At 32.2% G+C, this 18,687-nt stretch overlaps 1 protein-coding gene across 3 annotated transcripts; it reads right to left on the bottom strand.

The window, feature by feature from the left end:
- Nucleotides 1-685: 685 nt before the first annotated feature.
- On the bottom strand, nucleotides 686-16,021 carry LOC110682285 (PI-PLC X domain-containing protein At5g67130-like). Of its 3 annotated transcripts, none has more exons than XM_021858601.1 (10): nucleotides 15,924-16,021; nucleotides 15,779-15,850; nucleotides 15,555-15,680; nucleotides 15,313-15,450; nucleotides 13,240-13,338; nucleotides 12,775-13,078; nucleotides 12,466-12,689; nucleotides 12,274-12,360; nucleotides 11,544-11,707; nucleotides 686-1,179 (listed from the first exon to the last, which is right to left on the bottom strand). In XM_021858601.1, the coding sequence occupies exons 1-9, from the start codon at nucleotides 15,933-15,935 to the stop codon at nucleotides 11,555-11,557; spliced, it is 1,215 nt and encodes a 404-aa protein (XP_021714293.1). In that variant the 5' UTR covers nucleotides 15,936-16,021; the 3' UTR covers nucleotides 686-1,179; nucleotides 11,544-11,554. The 3 variants fall into 3 exon arrangements, with proteins under 3 accessions (XP_021714293.1, XP_021714302.1, XP_021714285.1); XM_021858610.1 differs by lacking the exon at nucleotides 686-1,179 and adding an exon at nucleotides 1,192-2,596; XM_021858593.1 differs by lacking the exon at nucleotides 686-1,179 and having other exon boundaries at nucleotides 11,313-11,707.
- Nucleotides 16,022-18,687: the final 2,666 nt, after the last annotated feature.

The raw sequence follows: 18,687 nt of genomic DNA, 5'->3' as shown, positions 1-18,687 counted from the left end.
TTTTTTTTTTTTTTTTTTTTGTATGGAAAAGGGTAATTTTCCATTGCATTAATGTCATATACCTTCTACATTCAATAGCTTCTTTTGGCATAAACAATTTCAAAATGCTAACCACTTCTTACTGTAAAGCATTGAAACTCATAGGAAGATTATTTTTTGCGTTATTTAATTTTACATCATAGGACCATATTATTCCACATAAATTTAAATGTCATAGTTTACAATTTAAACTTTACACTAGGGGTTCGATTTAAAGTTTGGATCCGATCCGAATTGATAATTCGGTTTGGATTGGATTTCGGTTTTTATCCGAATAATGGACACCCCTACTTTACACTATTACTCGTACTTATTAGAGAAGTAATTATAAGGTGAAAAATAATTATTTTTTTCAATTGGTAAACAATATTATATATGACCATAATTAGATACCTAATCTAACTTAAGGTTTATAAGTTAAAAATCAAGGTTGTAAAATTTTACTTTGATTTTCTTTATGATTAAGATAATTTAACTTATAAAGGTTCACCAAAAATAAGTAAAGATACATAAGCGGGAGATGAGGCCTAGATTAATTGTGCGAATTTATTAAACTGTGGTTTATTAGAAATTACTTCGTATTAGTTTTAAGTTGATTATGGAGTACATTTACAAGTTGCTTTACTAAAGTTGAACTTAGGAAAATGATGACTCGTACAATGAACTTGGCTATGATACTCAATGAATTTTTAGGTAGTACATTGCAAATTTGCACAAGAGTAGAGCACTAGACCTAATAAAGGGCCAATACCACAAGGGTCAGTTGTGTGATACTAAGCTATGTGGTAAATAGAGTAATGAGATAGGTCGTTGAAGGTAATCAGCGTTATGTTATTGTCCTTAAAAAAATTAACCTAGTAAAGGATTGACTTTTTGTCCAAGCTATTGTATTAGCTATTATTTACAAATAATAGAGTTAAATAATGGTTCACTAAGTTGGCTTTATCAAATTACTTTTTGGCCGAGTATATTCATCCACACGTACTAGCAAAAACATCTATAGTACAAATCATGTGTCATTAGATAAAACATTGCTAGAAGTTTGAGTCGACATTTATTGAAATCAACCTTACAAATACTTCATAATAAAATTACACACTTGACACTCCCTACATTTGTTCTCAAAAACGAGATGCAAACCTAAACAAGGAAAAATATGCAAATGAAAATTAATTAGAATCTAATTTTTCTTAGAAATGTTGTTCGTCACAAAATAAGAAAACACATCTCAAACAAACCCTAATAACATAATCTGCTTTTAAAACTCGATCAATCCACAACCTCGTCCTCCTAACCTCCTTGTAGTCCTCCACACTCTCTAGTCCCTTTCACAAACCAAATGCACTTCGTGTATTTGATGTCCTCAAACAAAAACATCCATGAAAAACACATTGGCACATTGCAAATTGTAGATCACTTCACTATTGTAAAAAATGTTAAAATGAAGCTAACAATTCAATATGATCTGAATGAAGCAGCAAAAGCAACAGAGAAGTTAAAGAAGAGACTGAATGTTGATTGGAGGATAGAATGACAAGAATCTGGCACATGCCAGAGGAGAGAGAAAATTGGTGGTTGTCGTTTAGCGGCGGGTGCACGCGTGGGAGAGGTGAGTGCGTGGCACGAGTGAATGCTCAAACAAAAGATACCGCCAACGTTTGTCTCTGGTCAACCCGACAACCTTGCCGGAGACAGCTTACTAATTACTATTGCTCCCTCTTACCCCTTTCTACCACGTGCTACCTCGCACGTGTGCCAGCTAAGCTCCCATTTAAAGCTTACTACTAGTGGTAGTAGATCGTTAATTTGACTCAATTTCTTTTGATTTCAATTCTGACCAACTAATCTAAGCATGATTGTTAATTATTTTTGATGGGGCTCAATTATGGATTAAGCATGGTAATAGTAGTAATAATAATGATAATGTAGTGGAGTCTTTCATGCAATGTATAGTGCGATTGATGGCAATCAATGAGTAATCAACTTCCATTATACATGTAACAATGCTTTGATGTAAAAGTAATTAACATTTTTTTTATTCAAAGGAGACGAAAGACTTTTTGATATGATGTATTATACTCCTAAACTAATTAATTGAATATTAGGGTAGGGCAAAAGGGTTTGAATTTAGGATTTCAATACTATCGTATTTTGAATCACACTAGACTACTGAATTATCTCAATTTTGCTCGCTCATTGTTACAATGCAATTGCATACAACTCAAATAAACGAATAGGAGACTTAAACAAGTCAAGTGTGATTTTGTTCTAAAATCATGACAACATAAAGCATGACTACACAATTTTTACATGCTAGTCAATAGTCACCTTCCTATCACTCTTCCAATGAGGATGAATTTGGGTTAACATTCACATAAAAAATGTCCCAATAAAAATTACGCAGCTTGTTTGCTAAAGCCATTTCACCATTGGATTACATATTTAATAAACACCGTATCAAATAATTGGATTGTAAATTACACAAATTTTACATTAATGTTTATTGTCTTCCTCAATCTACAAAGTAATTGCAGTGGTGTAAAAGTGGATTGATCCCCTAAAAGACAGACATGATCAATAATCTCAATTGGAATTACATTAATTATATTACAACTAGTACTTAATTAGAGAATCCAAAACTATAAAACAAAGAAATGGTCACATGGTTACACTAATGGTATAGGATTTATGCGGGGTTTGTTTTGTTGTCTATAGTACGGAATTCTTTAGACAGATCAAATGGATCAGCTACAAAAACAATAAGAAAAAGAGAGGAATAGTAATACTGCAAACAACTAGGATGTTTTAATGAACACATTTTATTAAAGTTTTTATTTTTTTTATGGTTTAATTTGTTTTGTAGCTGATATTTATTTGTTTGGTGTGAAACCTGTGAGTACTAAACTGTAACACTGTTCTTTGGTCTACTCTGTTCTTATCAATTTTGAAGTTTAAAGTACAGTCAACAAAGGCCTACTTTGATCTACTGTTTTTTACAAGTAGGTATTTTTGGTTGTTTTTTACTCGTACTAACTTTTGATTTGGTATAAAACAAATTATTGACTGAGTAGAAAGGAGGTTTAAATTACATAAATGCACGTGATTCTATTATCTAAATCCAAAGGTTTATAGCAAAAGTAATGGAGTAAGAAGTATATTAAGGGTTTAGTAGGGCTTCAAAATCCAATGTGGATTTGATATTTTGATTGTTTATCCTTCTCTTTTTTTTTTGGGTTTAGAGAGAATGGAAACGAGAGAAATATTGATTGGATGATGTTCCACAATTGTGTGACAAGATTTGTTCATTTTTCGTGAGAGTTACGTTGTAAACCTAAACGTTTGTATTTACTTTAAAAAAATTTGTACTTGTATAACATTTGTAGTATACAAAAACTAATGTGAACGTATAACACTTATCCTATCTAATTATAAATTAATCGATCTTGTAAGAGGTTTTGACAAAAATATAAAGTAATAAAGATAAAGTTGAAAGTTTTAACTTTTATTTTGTTATTTTTCAAGAGTTAGGTTAGGCATCAAGACGAATAACCCAATTCCTTTAAATTGATGTTAAGTATTGATACCCACTAGGGGGAAAAAAAAAAGTTTAAAATTTAAGGGATTCTAACACATTTAATTTCCTTAATTACATAGAACAACAAGGTTGATGTATACCTTTCCTATCTTTTTACCTCCTCTCCTCAACACAATATATGTATATATCCTACATTTTCCTCTCTTCCTATCATTTCTAATTTATCTAGCAAGAAATCAAAAAAAGCAAAACTGTGTGAAAGTTAATCTCCATCAATTGAGATATGCAATGCCTTATTATTAATTTAACATTCAATAGAACTTAACTTACAAATTTTTCCTTCAAAACAAACAATGCCTACATGACCACATAAACAAACGGATAGGTAAAACCCGTCAAAGCAATAAACATTATTATATAATCAATTACATAGCTGTAAAGAGTCCTATAAATAAGGATCACTAATTATATACACTTTGATATAAATCATGACATTTTAGAATAGCCAAAAGTAACGAATGTAGAAAGCTTTTTTGGTTTTTCACGCTTCACTAAGAAGATTAATTCCTGATTTTGCATTGCCAATCAACACTTTTATTTTGTTGATTTTCTATTGGTTTAGAGTTTTTTTCCCCTCTTTTAAAAGTCAGATTAAAAAGTAAATTAGAACTTTAATTATTATGATAGCTGTTTTTACTTTTACTTCTTTACTTGATATTGACCAGAGTGTAAAGCTTTTTAGCTTGATTAGATCTAGATTAAGTAAACGTTTCTTTTTTGTACCAAAAAAAAAAGAGTAAACGTTTTTTTTGGCCCCCGCTAATAATGGAGTATTACTTACTTTAATTGGTGTATAATAAAATGGATAATGTATTAAAAAGTAAGATTAGTTGGGGCAAAAGCTGTTTTTGTTATGTCTTTCACTTTTCCGCTTGAAAAATAAATAATTATATTGCTCCAACTGAAAAATCAAAACAAAATATAATCCCTATAACGTAAGTTGCATGATGATGTTGATTGTGTGACATCATTGCTCTTTGGCTAACACACATGACACCTAATTACTACTATTCCATTCATTACCAAAAAAAATAAATACATAAATATGCATTGTCTACCATCCTCAATCCTTGATTACCAACCTCACAAAGTCACCATAACATATTATCTAATGCATTGCATAACAATTTAACAGTTTGTTGGTTAATCAATAATATGATGTTAATTTTCAAGCGAAATTATACTCAAATTTTCATTATCGTTATTAACTACTCCGTACTAACCATTAAATGAGGTATAAAGAGAAAATCTAAGTAGCCTATATTAAATACTGTAGTAACTAGTCCACAAAAAAAAAAAAAAAAAAAAAAAAAACAAAAACTACTGTAGTAACTACAGAGTAACATTCATATAATATATATATATATCCTTATGCTGTTGTGCATGAGTTGTTATTTTTATATTTACATGCCAACATCTATACTTTTAAATTATCACATCAATTGGAATAACTGGCCCGATATTGTTATTATGTCCATCTTCATATCTTGTTGATACAACGTATGCAGATTTATAACGGTAAAGACAAATTTGATTGAAGAATTTGTTGGAAAACACTTGATAATATCTTGTTAGATGTTTTCGATGTTTATATATAGAAATATACCTTTGTACTAAAATATTTCTCTCTCTTTTTCCATGAAACTTTGATTTTACTAATATGGATTCTTGATTTCTAGTCTTTGGCCTAGTCCTTTCATTTTTTTTTCTAATGACCGATCCAACCTCTAATTAGTTTTGTTTCATTAATAGAAGAAGAATTTAAAATTCTGTCTCTAATCAATTTTGTTTCATTAATAGAAGGAGAATATTTAAACCTCTGCACCTAAAAGTTTAAGAAGGTTCCATTTCAAAATCATACGAGTGTGTGATATTAACAGAAGTTTTTAAGGCAGGTCACATGGTGCAGCAGGAGTTACTTATTGGGCGTTATTGGTTTTGTCAGGGGTTACTCGTATTTTGGGGTTATATGAGTTACTTGTAGGTGTTACTTGTATTCTGAGTAACCCCTACAAGTAACCCCATACCAAAAAAGTAATACCCTACAAATACCCCCTGATCAAAATCAATAATACCCTACGAATAACCCCATAATACAAGTAACACCCACAATTAACACTCTTACCAAAACAAATAACACCGTACAAGTAACCCCATAATACAAATAACACCGTACAAATAACCCATGTCACACCATATAGCCATCTACTTTATAATTCAAAAATGAAGAGAAAAGATAATGTTTTATAAGCTCAAGATTCAAGTGAATAGCCAATGAAAAGAGCGAGGAGGAAGAGTAAGGATTAGCATGTACAAGTGAGATAATTGGATAAGGATATGTGGTTTTCTGTGACAAAATCTATAGTTTTTAGTTTTTGCGGAACTATGCAGTCAATCTTGGGAATAATAATCACATTTTTTTAATAATGACGTAACTAGTACAAGTCCATAAAGAGTACGTTGTAGCTTTCAAACTTGGCGACTATTTAATGCACAAATTTCAACACCTGAATACCTGATTCTATGTTAATTTAAATTTTATTTTTATTAAATTAATTAACAAGGAGTAGTCATCTAAACTAAACAAGGCAATGTCTCAAGTAAATAAAATAAAATAAAATAAAGAAGGCATATTTATCCTGTCCTGTTGGATTTCCTAATCAAGGTAGAAATGATTTAAGAAGTCTATAACTCTATGTGCAATCCACTAACAAAGTAGTGTAACAAGTTCTATTGAATCTTAAAACCAAAAGCAAAACCCAAAAATAAAAATAAAAACTAAAGAAGAAAAAAAAAACCAATTTTAGTACTTTAATTTTCTCGGCACAGGACAAATATGCCTTCTTTAGTTGAGAATTTCTGAAATATCAGTGAAGTTTTGTACAATACCAGTAATCCAATATCCGTCTTATTTTATACCAATGTCTAAATCTATTTACAAGCAATTTAAGTTATTAGCCAATGTACAGGGTATGAGGGTAATAATTTATGCTCTGTTATCACCCAAGTTTTACAAGAAAATAGACAAAATAAATTATAAAAGTGTTCCAAAAAAGAAAAATTCAGTTAATTTCAAATAGATTAATCGAAATCACTTAAAAGAGTGACACTGGTGTTGAACACATCCATATAATATAGTACAAACACATGCTCAGACATCTAGAACATTTGTGGCATGTCTCTGTCACTAAACTGTTGCCAACATAATTTGACTTTCTAATAATTAATTTAAGAATCAAACAAAGGAAAAAAAAAAAGGAACTAAAAAAGTAGGCATCTTGATAATGTATTAGTGGGGGCTAATAAATCTCAGATAAAAACAATTAAAGAAAAGATAGTCCTACTGTTAGTGTCTTGGTGAACTGCTCAAGGTATTACATTACACAACAATGCATGGAGGAACCAACATCTGTTTCCCTATACTTAGGAGAGAGAAATCCAGAATTTGTAGGTTTTCTTTCTTTAATTAAATTTAATAACTTCAATTTAAAGGTCAAAATCTGAAGAACCTACATTTTAGATCTATAATTAGGCCTACTAGCGTACTTGTAATGATTAATAATATCATCACCATATTAGTAGATTCAATTAATGCGGGGCTAAAATACAATCTTGAATGTTTTTTTTATATTTTTCCTAGCCTATTATCTTTGGTACAACCTACTGTACAAGATTTAATTAGTTAAGTGATGACCTACTCGCTCAACAATTATACCAGCTGCACATGAAAAATTAATTGCGGAGTAGAACTTATACATACATTATTCCGAATCTTGTACGAAGTACTACATACAACGTAACTTTCTAATAATAAGTATTTGTACTCTTAACATAATTAGATTAGTTCACAATCAAACCATACTGTTTACAATAGTTGAATTATTGTTACACAGTCACATCACTTATCTTAATAAGAATTGTTTGAGAAAATTAATCACTAACCATCCTTTTTTTAGGATATAAAACAAATACAGAGTAAAATTCTGTGATACAATCAGTCTAAATGGATGGTGTATAACAGTATATGAGTATCTCATTTCTTTTTTTTTTTTCTTTTTTTTTTTTTACGCACAAGATTAAAACTTTTTATTTTTATTTTTTTATGGAAATAAGATATCAAATCACTTTTTTTTTAACTAAAAGGAACTTTAATAAAGTAAACTCATGAAAGTTTTTTTTTTTTTACAAGTTGTGAAAGATAATTTGAATGGTACAGAATCTAATGAAATGTCTCTTCTAGTTATTGTGGTTTAAGACATTAAGATATGTTTAACTTAATAAGAAAAACTTATAATTATCATGCATTATGTTGTGACTTTATGCTGTTTTAAATATAATTAAGATGATATGGTATCTTAAGAAAGTAGGCCCAATACTTTGAATCAAATAATGCAATTTATAAAACAGTTTGTCGTTTAAAGGAGAGTAGAGAGATAGATGTCTATTCAAGTATAAATTCTCCATAGTATTCCACACAATGGACTTTTGTCATACATGCTAAGTTTTTAGTATCGACATATCACACTCATACTTGACAATTCCTCTCAACATTTTCAATAAAAAGCATCGTCTAAGGATCTGTTTTCTTACGTTGAAATTCAGTTCATTTCAGTTCAGTTCAGCTCAATTCAGTTCAGTTCAGCTCAGCTCAGCTCAGCTCAGCTCATTTCAGTTCAGTTCAGCTCCTAATTTCTTTCTCTTATAAAATATTCATTTTAGTTCAATTCAGTTCAGTTCAGCTCAGTTCAGCTGAGTTCAGTCAATGAGAACAAGCCCTAATACTTATTACAAATAACTTAATTGGTACACTTATAGCCGTTGAAACCCAAAATTATAAAAAGTTAGATGCCTAAAATCTAAGATTGAATTCCATTTAGATGTATAATGATAGGTGAAGTTGTTAACCTAGTTTTACTGCTCGTGACTTAGGGAACAATTTTTTACATGTTGATTTTGTTAGCCTCATATGATTTTATCTTAGCTCGACGTTAACAACTCCAAAGCCAATAAGGGTCTATTCTCATACGTTTATTTTCAGTTCAGTTCAGCTCAGCTCAGCTCAGTTTAGTTCAGTTCAGCTCCTAATTTCCTTCTCTTATAAAATATTCATTTCACTTCATTTCAATTTCCTTCTTTTATAAAATATTCATTTCAGCTCAGCTCAACTCAGTCTATTAGAACAGGCCCTAAATTTAGCTAAATATAGTTCAAGGGAGCTAGATTAAAAATATGGAGTACTTAAATTTAATTCACAAATAATAAAGTGTTTAAGCAAGTTTACATAAGTTAAGTTAAAAGAAAGACAATAAGTTAAAAGAAATTGTTGTAGGTTCATAAAAGTGGAAGTCAAGTGAAAAAAACCTTTGCTAAAAAATAAATTACTAATTAAGAAAAACAACTTACTGAAAAATGCTATTTGAACGACCACTTACTCATTTAGCCTAAAATATTTTGAAACAGTACAAATTACAGTGATTAGCAGAATATTCCACTGTCTTAACAACAAGGATTAGGTATATTCTTTCAGGACATGAGAGAGTGAACAAAGAAGAATTTACTTCCCACAAAAAAAAAAGGCGCACCATTTTTAAAGTAGAGGGCGGCGGGTAGAATATATAATTTCACTAGTTGTAGTAAGTATCTACTTTTACAAAATGTGTTAATTACTTCATATTTTATTAGTAACAGTATTATCACTTTTACAATTCTAATAAGGATTTAGGATCTGTTCAGATTTACTGAATTGAGATGAGCTGAACTGAATTGTTTATGAAAAGAGGAAATAAGAGCTAAACTGAAGTAAAGTGAAATTAAACTGAAAAGAACAGGTCCTTAGGGCCTGTTCTCTTACGTTGAAATTCAGTTCAGTTCAGTTCAGCTCAGCTCCACTTCTAATTTCGTTCTCTTATAAAATATTCATTTCATTTCAGTTCAGTTCAGCTCAATTCAGTTCAGTTCAGTTCAGCTCAATTCAGTTCAGTTCAGTTGAGTTCAGTTCAATTCAGTTCAATTCAGCTGAGTTCAGTCAATGAGAATAAGCTCTTATACTACTCAACTTGTTAAAATAAATATCAACATAAACAAAGTAAAATTGGCGAAATTAAATAAAGTTCAATAAAAAATAAGTGAAGATCACGAAAATAATTTAATCTAGTTGAATAAAAATTTAAACAAAAAAAATAAGTTTTTTACTATTAAAATAGGAAAAGAGTTGAACAAAGCTAGAAGCTTTTACAAGTCAACCTTGCCCATATTAGGAAATTGAAGGGAGAAAGGGAACATGAGGATAAGGAAATTCTCACCTCAAAGTGTTTCTAGTGAAGTTTAATCCCACAAAGCTTGTTATTCAACAAAAATAAGTTAGGTTTGCACAAACAAAAAAAAAAAACCAAAAAAAAAAACTAAACATGACATAGCTTAATATAGCCACGTAGTTAAATTATTAAGTACGGAGTATAAGGATTCTCCCTATCAACCTACAGCTCATGGTATTCGTTTCTTAGTATCACTACAAGATTCTGTAATAATTAGCATAAGATAAGCTTTATACTTCGTATAAGTTATAAGTTACATCGGTTAAGGAGCTGACCAAGTATTAAAGAAGTCAAGGCATCTTGAGCCATGCGCATTTTGGTTTTTAAACTTTACAAAGACTTTGAATTCTGTCAATTCCTTGAAAGTTCTGAAGCTTTTATAATAAGAGTGCGTGGAACAAGTGTATTAATCATTTAGGAAAGCTACAAATCGGTTTAAAGATTTTGCTCCCAGATAATCTAAATTGTGTCAATTAGGCCTCATTTTTCACTCCTTATCCAAGGCACCAGCCCAAATTAAGATCCCGGATGGATCCGTGGATAATTTATAGGCAAGCATTCTCGTATGGTCATACCGACCACAATGACAATTATGCATGTTATTAAGAGCAACATCAATATCAAGCTAATTTTCAAAATAGCTTGTCATGCACATAAACTTTCAAGTCAATTATCTTTCTAGCTAGTTTGAGTCTCAATTGCTAGCTATTAGCTTACTGTTTAAATTATTATTTTCATCGTGATGACTAATTTACTTTTAGCATTTTCTTTTCGGCAAGTATTTTCCAAATAAATTAGCTAGTTAAGCTAATTGCATATTCTACATACAATGATCAAGTTAGTACCTAAGGACTATTTAAAATAACAAGCAATTTAAAAAAAAAAAAAATCGTATAAACCATCTATTATGCAAGTTGACTAATCTAACTACTCGAAACAAAAGTACTTCTCAAACATTTTTACACAAACACCAGTCAATCGTTATAAAGCTTCTCCTACAAATCTACAATCCTACATTCCTACCCCGTACTAAAGCAGAAAGTGGGCTGGTTTAGAATCAGGTAAAAAAATCTCACCAGCCCAGAAATAGCAAAATGTATGGGCCGGATAAGGCCTGAAACTAACCAACCAATGAAACCGACGTTTTTCATGTAAAGTAACTAATTGTTATGGCCTCGCCCATAAAAGGTTCAGCATTAAATTACACGAAGTACTTCGTATAAAGGACCAAAATGAGCCGGTCCTTTGAAATGGGTTATGGGTTTTGCCCATTTAGCACCAATATTAATCTGCCCTAATAATCCAACAAAGTTAAGATCAGGTAATGAAAATTTTTATCCATTTACAGGTTACACCATTTGAAATGAATTGGCCCAATGATTTTTTACACCACTAAAAGATTGAATAGCCAATAAATGTGAAGACTGAAACTATTTGATTCCTAAATTGCCTTGAAATTTCATTGTCCCTAAATGGCTAAATTAACATATTCCCATACACCTTTCCCTACATTAAATAAAAACTAAAAGGTAGAAGTAATGAAAGCAAACTATGCAAAACTACTAAGCAAGTAAGCATAGAGGTGTTAAACTCACAGGAAATAGCTTCACAACGACATCAAACAGGCAAGAGAAATGGTCCCGAACATCCACCAAAGCGGAACCAACTTCCTCGAATAGCCAATGCTTGAAATAGGTGCTACCATGGGTGGGTAGGGTTCAGCTTGAGGAAAATTACAGGATCCGAATGTCATGTTAGCCTGTTCACAGAACAATTACCAATTTAAATCACAAGCATAGTAACAGAACTCACAATCTTACATTTCTTTCAATCTACACAGCTAAAACAAATTGGATGAAATGTTTCTTCCAATGGCCCTCATCCTACTTTATAACATAGCATAGAGACTACTTCGTAGTACTCCAATCATAGTAGTCACAGTCAAATGCATTTCAAATGGCCAATTTTGTTACTCCCTCTAAACCATAACTCTGCCTTTTCCAATCTTGTGATGTTCCAAAAGGGTGTCCCAACTCCATAAATACTGGCTTACTGCAATGATTTTGCTTATTCATAATGTGCCACTTCAGTTATTTGAGACATGACAAACACAATGCTATTGTCCGGTGCACAAGTCTAGAAACTTTTAACAGATTATTTGAAGTTAGTGCATTTAATGATCATGTTTACTTAAGCGGTAGTGTCAGGCTGATTATACTAATTAAAATCATTACAGTCGATTTTTAAAGCTAAAACCCCATAATGCCTCATGCTCTTTTGATTCCAGCAATTCCAAGTATGAAATTTACAAAAGATTTTACTTACCCTGCACTGCGCAATGCTGGCACATCCACAAACTAGATGACCGTTCATTTCATCTACAGCAGCTGGAGCTCCACCTCCATCACTTCTCTAAAGCAGCAAAGTAGGAAGATGGGACCAAATGAGCATATATTGAGGAGAAATGGTGGTAATAATAAATTTCATAAGGTTGTAGCAATTCATGTCATTAAGTACCTTGTAGAAATCAACAGTCACAAAATTGGCCCATCTTTTTCCTGATGCATTATAACAGGTGCCCAACATGCTTTCTAGTGGAGCTGAATTGTGCTTGCAGGCAGTGGCTAAATCTGGTACGGTACTAAAATAATTGACCAACACTAGGGATATAGAGGTCGTGTTCATGGGACGTGATTCTGCACGATTAGGACATGAGCCAGCTACCATACCCCCATCACCATCTGAATATGAAATATATGTTGATGAACTTGATTTAGCTCATTTGACATTGACTGTGTAACTGGAGTTATGAATTTATGTACTCACATTGATTTTCTAAGACATATCTCCAATTGTAAGCAATCCCTTCAGAAGCCTCTTTATTAGCTTTTGAAGTGAATACCAACAGTCGCTGGTTTTTCTGAATCATATCATCAATTATGGGCCAATCACCCCCATTTTTGGGCATTCGGGATACTGGAAACCAATACTTCCTGAGGCCGGCAGTATCAAACACCTTAGTCAGACCCTTGGGTGATGTAACATAGTCTTCAATAAATATGGTGATAATCTCAGAAGGGTTAGCCTCAAGGAAGGTCTGCATCTCCCTCAAGACTTCTACTGCAGGTTTCTACAGAGTTTTTTACAGAAATCAGTCAGATAAGCTATTCAAGAGAAAATCTTATGCAGTAAAGAAGACTGGAAATGGAGAAGTTAAGGTACATTAATAACAAGGTACCAAGCTTGTTTAGTCACGCTACAAATACTAAGTGCACATACAGACATACTTACAAAGGCTGTATTGTTGTAACATCTCCCACCAAAAGAGTGGCACAGCCAAACATCATTGTTGAAGTCATACATATCAAGCATAAATCCTCTAACACCATCCTGCAAAATGGAAAAGTGCCAAACATCACTAAATTAGCTAGTCATTGTAAGTTTGTAACTTAGCAAATTTAGATCTTCAAAAATATTACTTCATAATTTTTTTTTCTTAAACTTCCTCTGCCTTTGTTTTATTTATTTATTTACATTTATTTTTATATTTAGATCGGGTTGGAGACTGGAGAGGAGAGCATGATCATGATATGAATGCCAACAAGCATTTGGAAACAATTTGTAAGTTTTTTTAGCAAGTAAATCTCCCATAGAGAAACCAGCCAACAAGACAACTGTTGCTCTGTATTCAATTGTTAATAACGGCACCACTTGTAAGAGACAATCCAACCTGATATAAACAGTAACTATGCAACATCGATAAAAAATTCTATCAAAGCAATAGTTCTGGATATATAATTGAATTTAGAATTGATACTGTAATAACTCAGTGTGAATTTCAAGGCAGCATGGTCCATGAATCTAAATGTACCAGCATTTACTTTATTATTTCAATTCATTTATTCAAGTAATTCTACTTCCCTTCTCAAGATGGCTACAAATTTATAGAAGACTCCTCGATCATCAGAAGCTGTGCATCTAACATGTAATTCTACTAAATCAATAATTACAAATCTAAATCACATCTTTAAGTTGCATGTTTATCAATTAGGGCAGCAAAATTGGAACAAATGGAGTAATATTTAATAAACGTGCATGCATAAACAGGATAACGCCAAATTAACGGTCAAAGCAATGCTTATTGGTCACCAAGCCTGATTTTCCACTAAACTAACCTCACAAGTTCCAGTATTGGATAGGAACTCAAGAAAACCAGTTATCAACAAATGTTCCATAAAAATTACACTTGTCTAAGCAATGAAGTTATAATACTTACAAAAGGAAAAGTGCAGCTTTGTTGGTGACCTAGGATTTATGTTTTCTTTTTGTAAACAAAGTGATGCTTACATTATAATATCAGCATGGTGGTCTTATATTAGAAGTCAAGAAAAAACATCTACTGACCAACTTCACATGAGAATCATTCCTTAAAACTCTAAAAAGCAAAAGAAGCTGAATATTCCACAATAAAAATGACTTTGCCAGTCTTTCTTTTTGCAGTTTATCAGCATGTCCACATAAGAGCAGTTGTAGCACATTTCCTTGTATTTGTTATAACATATTACGCGTCTAACTTCGTATACCATTGTGCATTTGACATTAATTAACAAGGTTAAAATAATTAGGATACGGCATATCTAATACCATCAAGACTTTGATTATACTAATTTAAATAACTACTACGACTAGTTAAGAAATGTGAATAACAGTAAAGCTAAGCCTCGACCCTCTTTATCCTTCCATGTTTCTATTTCATTCTTCAATCTTTTGTAATATACATCTAATAGCTCGACTATGACTAACACTCAAAACCACTCATTTAATGAAACAGCACAATGAACTTAAAGAATCTGAAGCAACCAACAACTTTTGGTAGCTATTTAATTAAGTCATTCCATTTTAAGACGTTCAATCGTACAATTTCCATATGGTTATTGTTCATTCTTACTTCTTAATTAGAAACTCTACAACTCTATCCATTCATCGAGTTTGACACAAATTCAAACCAGTTGCGTATCTCTCTAAAAGTTATCGCAAGAAGAATCAAATTCAGTCATTGTCATCATCAATTCAAAATTTCAAATCCACCTTATTAGCATGTAAATCCTCCCAATATAAACAGTCATATATCCTAATCATTTAGTCAAGATTAAAGTGCAACATTAATAAATAATCAACATCTCATCAACCACTCCAGCATTACGCTTTCACATTTAAAATGCAACAATAAACCGCAAATCAACAATGTAGTTCACTTAATTTCGATTAATTGAGCATGCAATTAAAATTATCAAGTTCAAAACCCTAAGATTATGAGCAATTTTATTAAAAAATAAAAAATTTAAAATCATAGAAAAAGCTTACGTTAAGCTGAGACGTAACAGAATCCTGCTGATTAGTAGGAGCGAGAATTACGGCACCAGTAGCCGATTTCTGGCCGAGTCTAGCGAACGAGTTGTGAGTCGTTAACCACGAGTATCTGTTGAACGGCAATCCTTTCACCTTCAAATTTTCAACCAAAAAAAAACCACTTCATCAACATCTTCTTCATCATCAACAACAAAATAAACTAAAATGAAATGAAAAAAGAGGAGAGAGAAAATTACCTTAGAGAGAGGATTAACAGGTTGAATGCGAGTACAGCGAGGGCGAAGATTACGATTAGCGACGCAAGTTTCGCAATGAAGTCCTTGATCGCAATTTCGATCTGCAGCGCATGTTTGTCCGAGTTTCTGCAACAATTGACAGTAAAATGAACTGAAATTTGAAATTCAACTGAAAAAAATTGAATGAGTGCAAGAGAATTATGAATTTTAGAGTGAGAAAATACCTGAAGAGCAGAGGTGAGGTTGAACAGGAGAGAGAAAATGAGAAGTGCAGTTGGAATTGTTCTGATAATTTTCTGCAAAATTGAGAGGTTAGAGAAGAAGATTGAAGAGAGAGAAAGGGAGAGTAGAAGGAGAGAGAGGGAGTACCTTGGGCGCCATTGTTGGAATTTTGAGTTGATGAGGAAAAAGCGGGTGAATAAATGAATGTTGGTTGGATTTTGTATTTAAAAGAGAGAAGACGTGTGTGCGTGGGAAGGGGAAAAGGGGGGGGGGGGGGGGGAGAAGTGAGTAGTTGGAAATTTTGAGATGGAAAATTTGTCAATCACATCCTTTTAAAAAAAATTGTAAATTACAATCTAAAAGTTTTATAAATTGTAAATTGCAATAGTATAAACTCTTTTATCGGTTTACGTGTTGAAAAATATTCAGTTAAGGTTTTAAGGATCATTTTACTCCAGTTTTTAAGGAACCGAATTAAGTTCACAATCATCAGAAAAATAACGTAATTGTCTCGTTTTGCGTAATAAAAATGTCTCGATTTGTGGGCAACTATTTTATGCTGTAAAAATGAGGCACTTACGTTTTTTTTTTTTTTTGCTAATTCTGAGCTCAATTCGGACCCTTAAAGCCTTAAAGGGGCCCTAAAACCTTAACTGGATTTTTTTTTTTGACTTGTAAACCGATGAAGAATTTGATACGGGTTGCAATTTACAATTTATAAGAACTTTTGGGTTGTACTTTGCATTTTTTTTTTAAATGGCTGAAATTTGTAAAATACTAAATTTAAATTGCTGCAATTTGTAAAATACTAAATTTAAATGGCTGCAATTTGCAAATTTTCCTTTTGAGATTAAATAATGTACTCCATTAGTGGAGGTTTAATGGTGATAAATGGTATGGAGTAATTTTGATTTTGTAGGTTGTTAAAGCTTGGTTAAGCTGTTATAATGTCCATTCTATTAATAGTACCCCATCCGTTTTTAAATACTTGCTCCACTTTCCTTTTTCGACCGTTTTTAAATACTTACTCCATTTTTTTATTTGGAAAGTTTTTACAATATTTTTCTAATTTCTCTCACCTAGTAGACCCATCATATATTTCTCTCCTCCAATCCTCTCCACTACTTTTGTTTTTTACAATTTTTTATTTCTTCCACTTACCCCACTACCTCCATATATTATTATTTTCTCCAATTTCTCATAAAATTAAACTCTGCGCATGGAGAAATTGATCAAGTATTTAAAAACGAAGGGAGTATAAGTTATTTGTACTTCATACACAAATTGATGATTTAAATGATGTGTTTTTATTTGGATATATATTTATTGACTGAAGATAATTTCATGATTATTTGTAATTTTAAGACTCTATTTTGTTCATCTTAAAACAATAATTTAAGTTCACTAAAAATCATTAACTTTTAAAATGAATGTAATGGAAAATCAATAAAATTGATTTCAGCTCAATATAAAATAGGATAGTTTATAAAATAACACCGCTACCAAAAAAAAAAAAACCCTCCAAAAATTGATTTTACCACCACTTACGAATTCTTGGATGTTGGATGGAATTCGTTGGTGAGACCCATCACATACACGTGTCAGTATAGCATTGGTTTAAAAAACAGAAAACTCCCTAAACCCAAACCCAGCCAACACCGACAAATTCCAATGCCGGCAGCTCTATCCCCATCTCACCGCCGACAACTCGTTCCCCCTCCCCATCCTACTTCCAGCACCTTTTCCCCATCCCTTGTCGCCTGCTATCGCCAGAACTTGATCTATACCCTTGCCCATGCAACCACAAATCCATACCCACAAACATGCATCCAGCGACAGATCCCCACGCTTGACTACGATCGCTCATAACCCACCTTAGCCTTGCTGGCATCGTGAACCCATCCCATCCCTCACCTAGACCCATAAACCCCTCTCACGCTTACCTGAACCCAAACCCACACCTAGACTCCGAAACCCAAACCAAATCAGGATGATTTGGTTTGAGTGTTTCAGGGTTGCTGGTGTTGGGGTATTTTCGACGGTGGACATTAAAGGGAAAGGGGGTTGGTAGTAAAGGAGAGATTCTAGCAGGTGAGCTTCACGGCAGTGGGGCTTCTGGCAGTAAGGAACCGGTGCCAGTGGTGGACTTGGTGGTTGGGTTAGGATTTTAGGGTTTTTTTTTTTAAAAAAAAAACTTTCTTTTTATTAATCCAATAGATAATTCACACATGTACAGTGTGGGGCCCAATAATAGTTTTTTTAGATGGAAAACTCAAATGGTATTGAAATCCAATTTTTGGGTGAAAAGTTTTTTTTTTTTTATAGTGTTAAAATCAAATTTTGAGTTTTTGTGGTGTTATTTTCTAAAATATCTTAAAATTAATTTCAATTCAATAAAAATAAAGTAATTTCAACAAAAGTAAAGTGAGGGGAACAGAGCATTAAACGAATAATAGTTATTTATTTTAGGCAATACACGAGACTTGGAGAGACTAAGAGAGAGGGTCGAGTATGATGGTTGACGGAGGGAGATTTATTTTTTCGAAGTTGTTAGGCCATGTCAGTTAATGTGAGACAATAGGAAACGTTTTGCATGAGACTGAACTCAACGTGAGTTCGTTCTACACAAAATTTTTCCGAGACTATAAATAGTAACACACTAATAAAGTAATAATTAATCAAAGTCTTCATTTCCATTGTTGGCATGTTGAATCAATAGCTAATAGCACTACATGTGAGTCATACCTTCGTTTTTTAATTGCAATGCTTTCATTTTCATAACATTCACATATACAGCATAACTTTACTAAGAAAAAAATTATAATCATGTGTGTGTACGTGATCTTGTTAGATTCCTTTTAGCATATACTTCATGTTCAACTAATGATATTTCGTACTCATTGATACTCGA

This window comes from Chenopodium quinoa, unplaced genomic scaffold (genome assembly GCF_001683475.1).
Source record: "Chenopodium quinoa cultivar QQ74 unplaced genomic scaffold, ASM168347v1, whole genome shotgun sequence".
Taxonomy (NCBI): domain Eukaryota; kingdom Viridiplantae; phylum Streptophyta; class Magnoliopsida; order Caryophyllales; family Amaranthaceae; genus Chenopodium; species Chenopodium quinoa.
This window is presented reverse-complemented; position numbering and strand designations above follow the sequence as displayed.

Bases quoted from the DNA above. Each gene is read 5' to 3' on its own strand.
- LOC110682285 (XM_021858601.1), bottom strand. The intron at 13,079-13,239 runs GTAAGTATGTCT...AAAACTCTGTAG, and splicing joins GTTACAACAATACAGCCTTT to AAACCTGCAGTAGAAGTCTT. The intron at 12,690-12,774 runs GTGAGTACATAA...TTTCATATTCAG, and splicing joins ATATGTCTTAGAAAATCAAT to ATGGTGATGGGGGTATGGTA.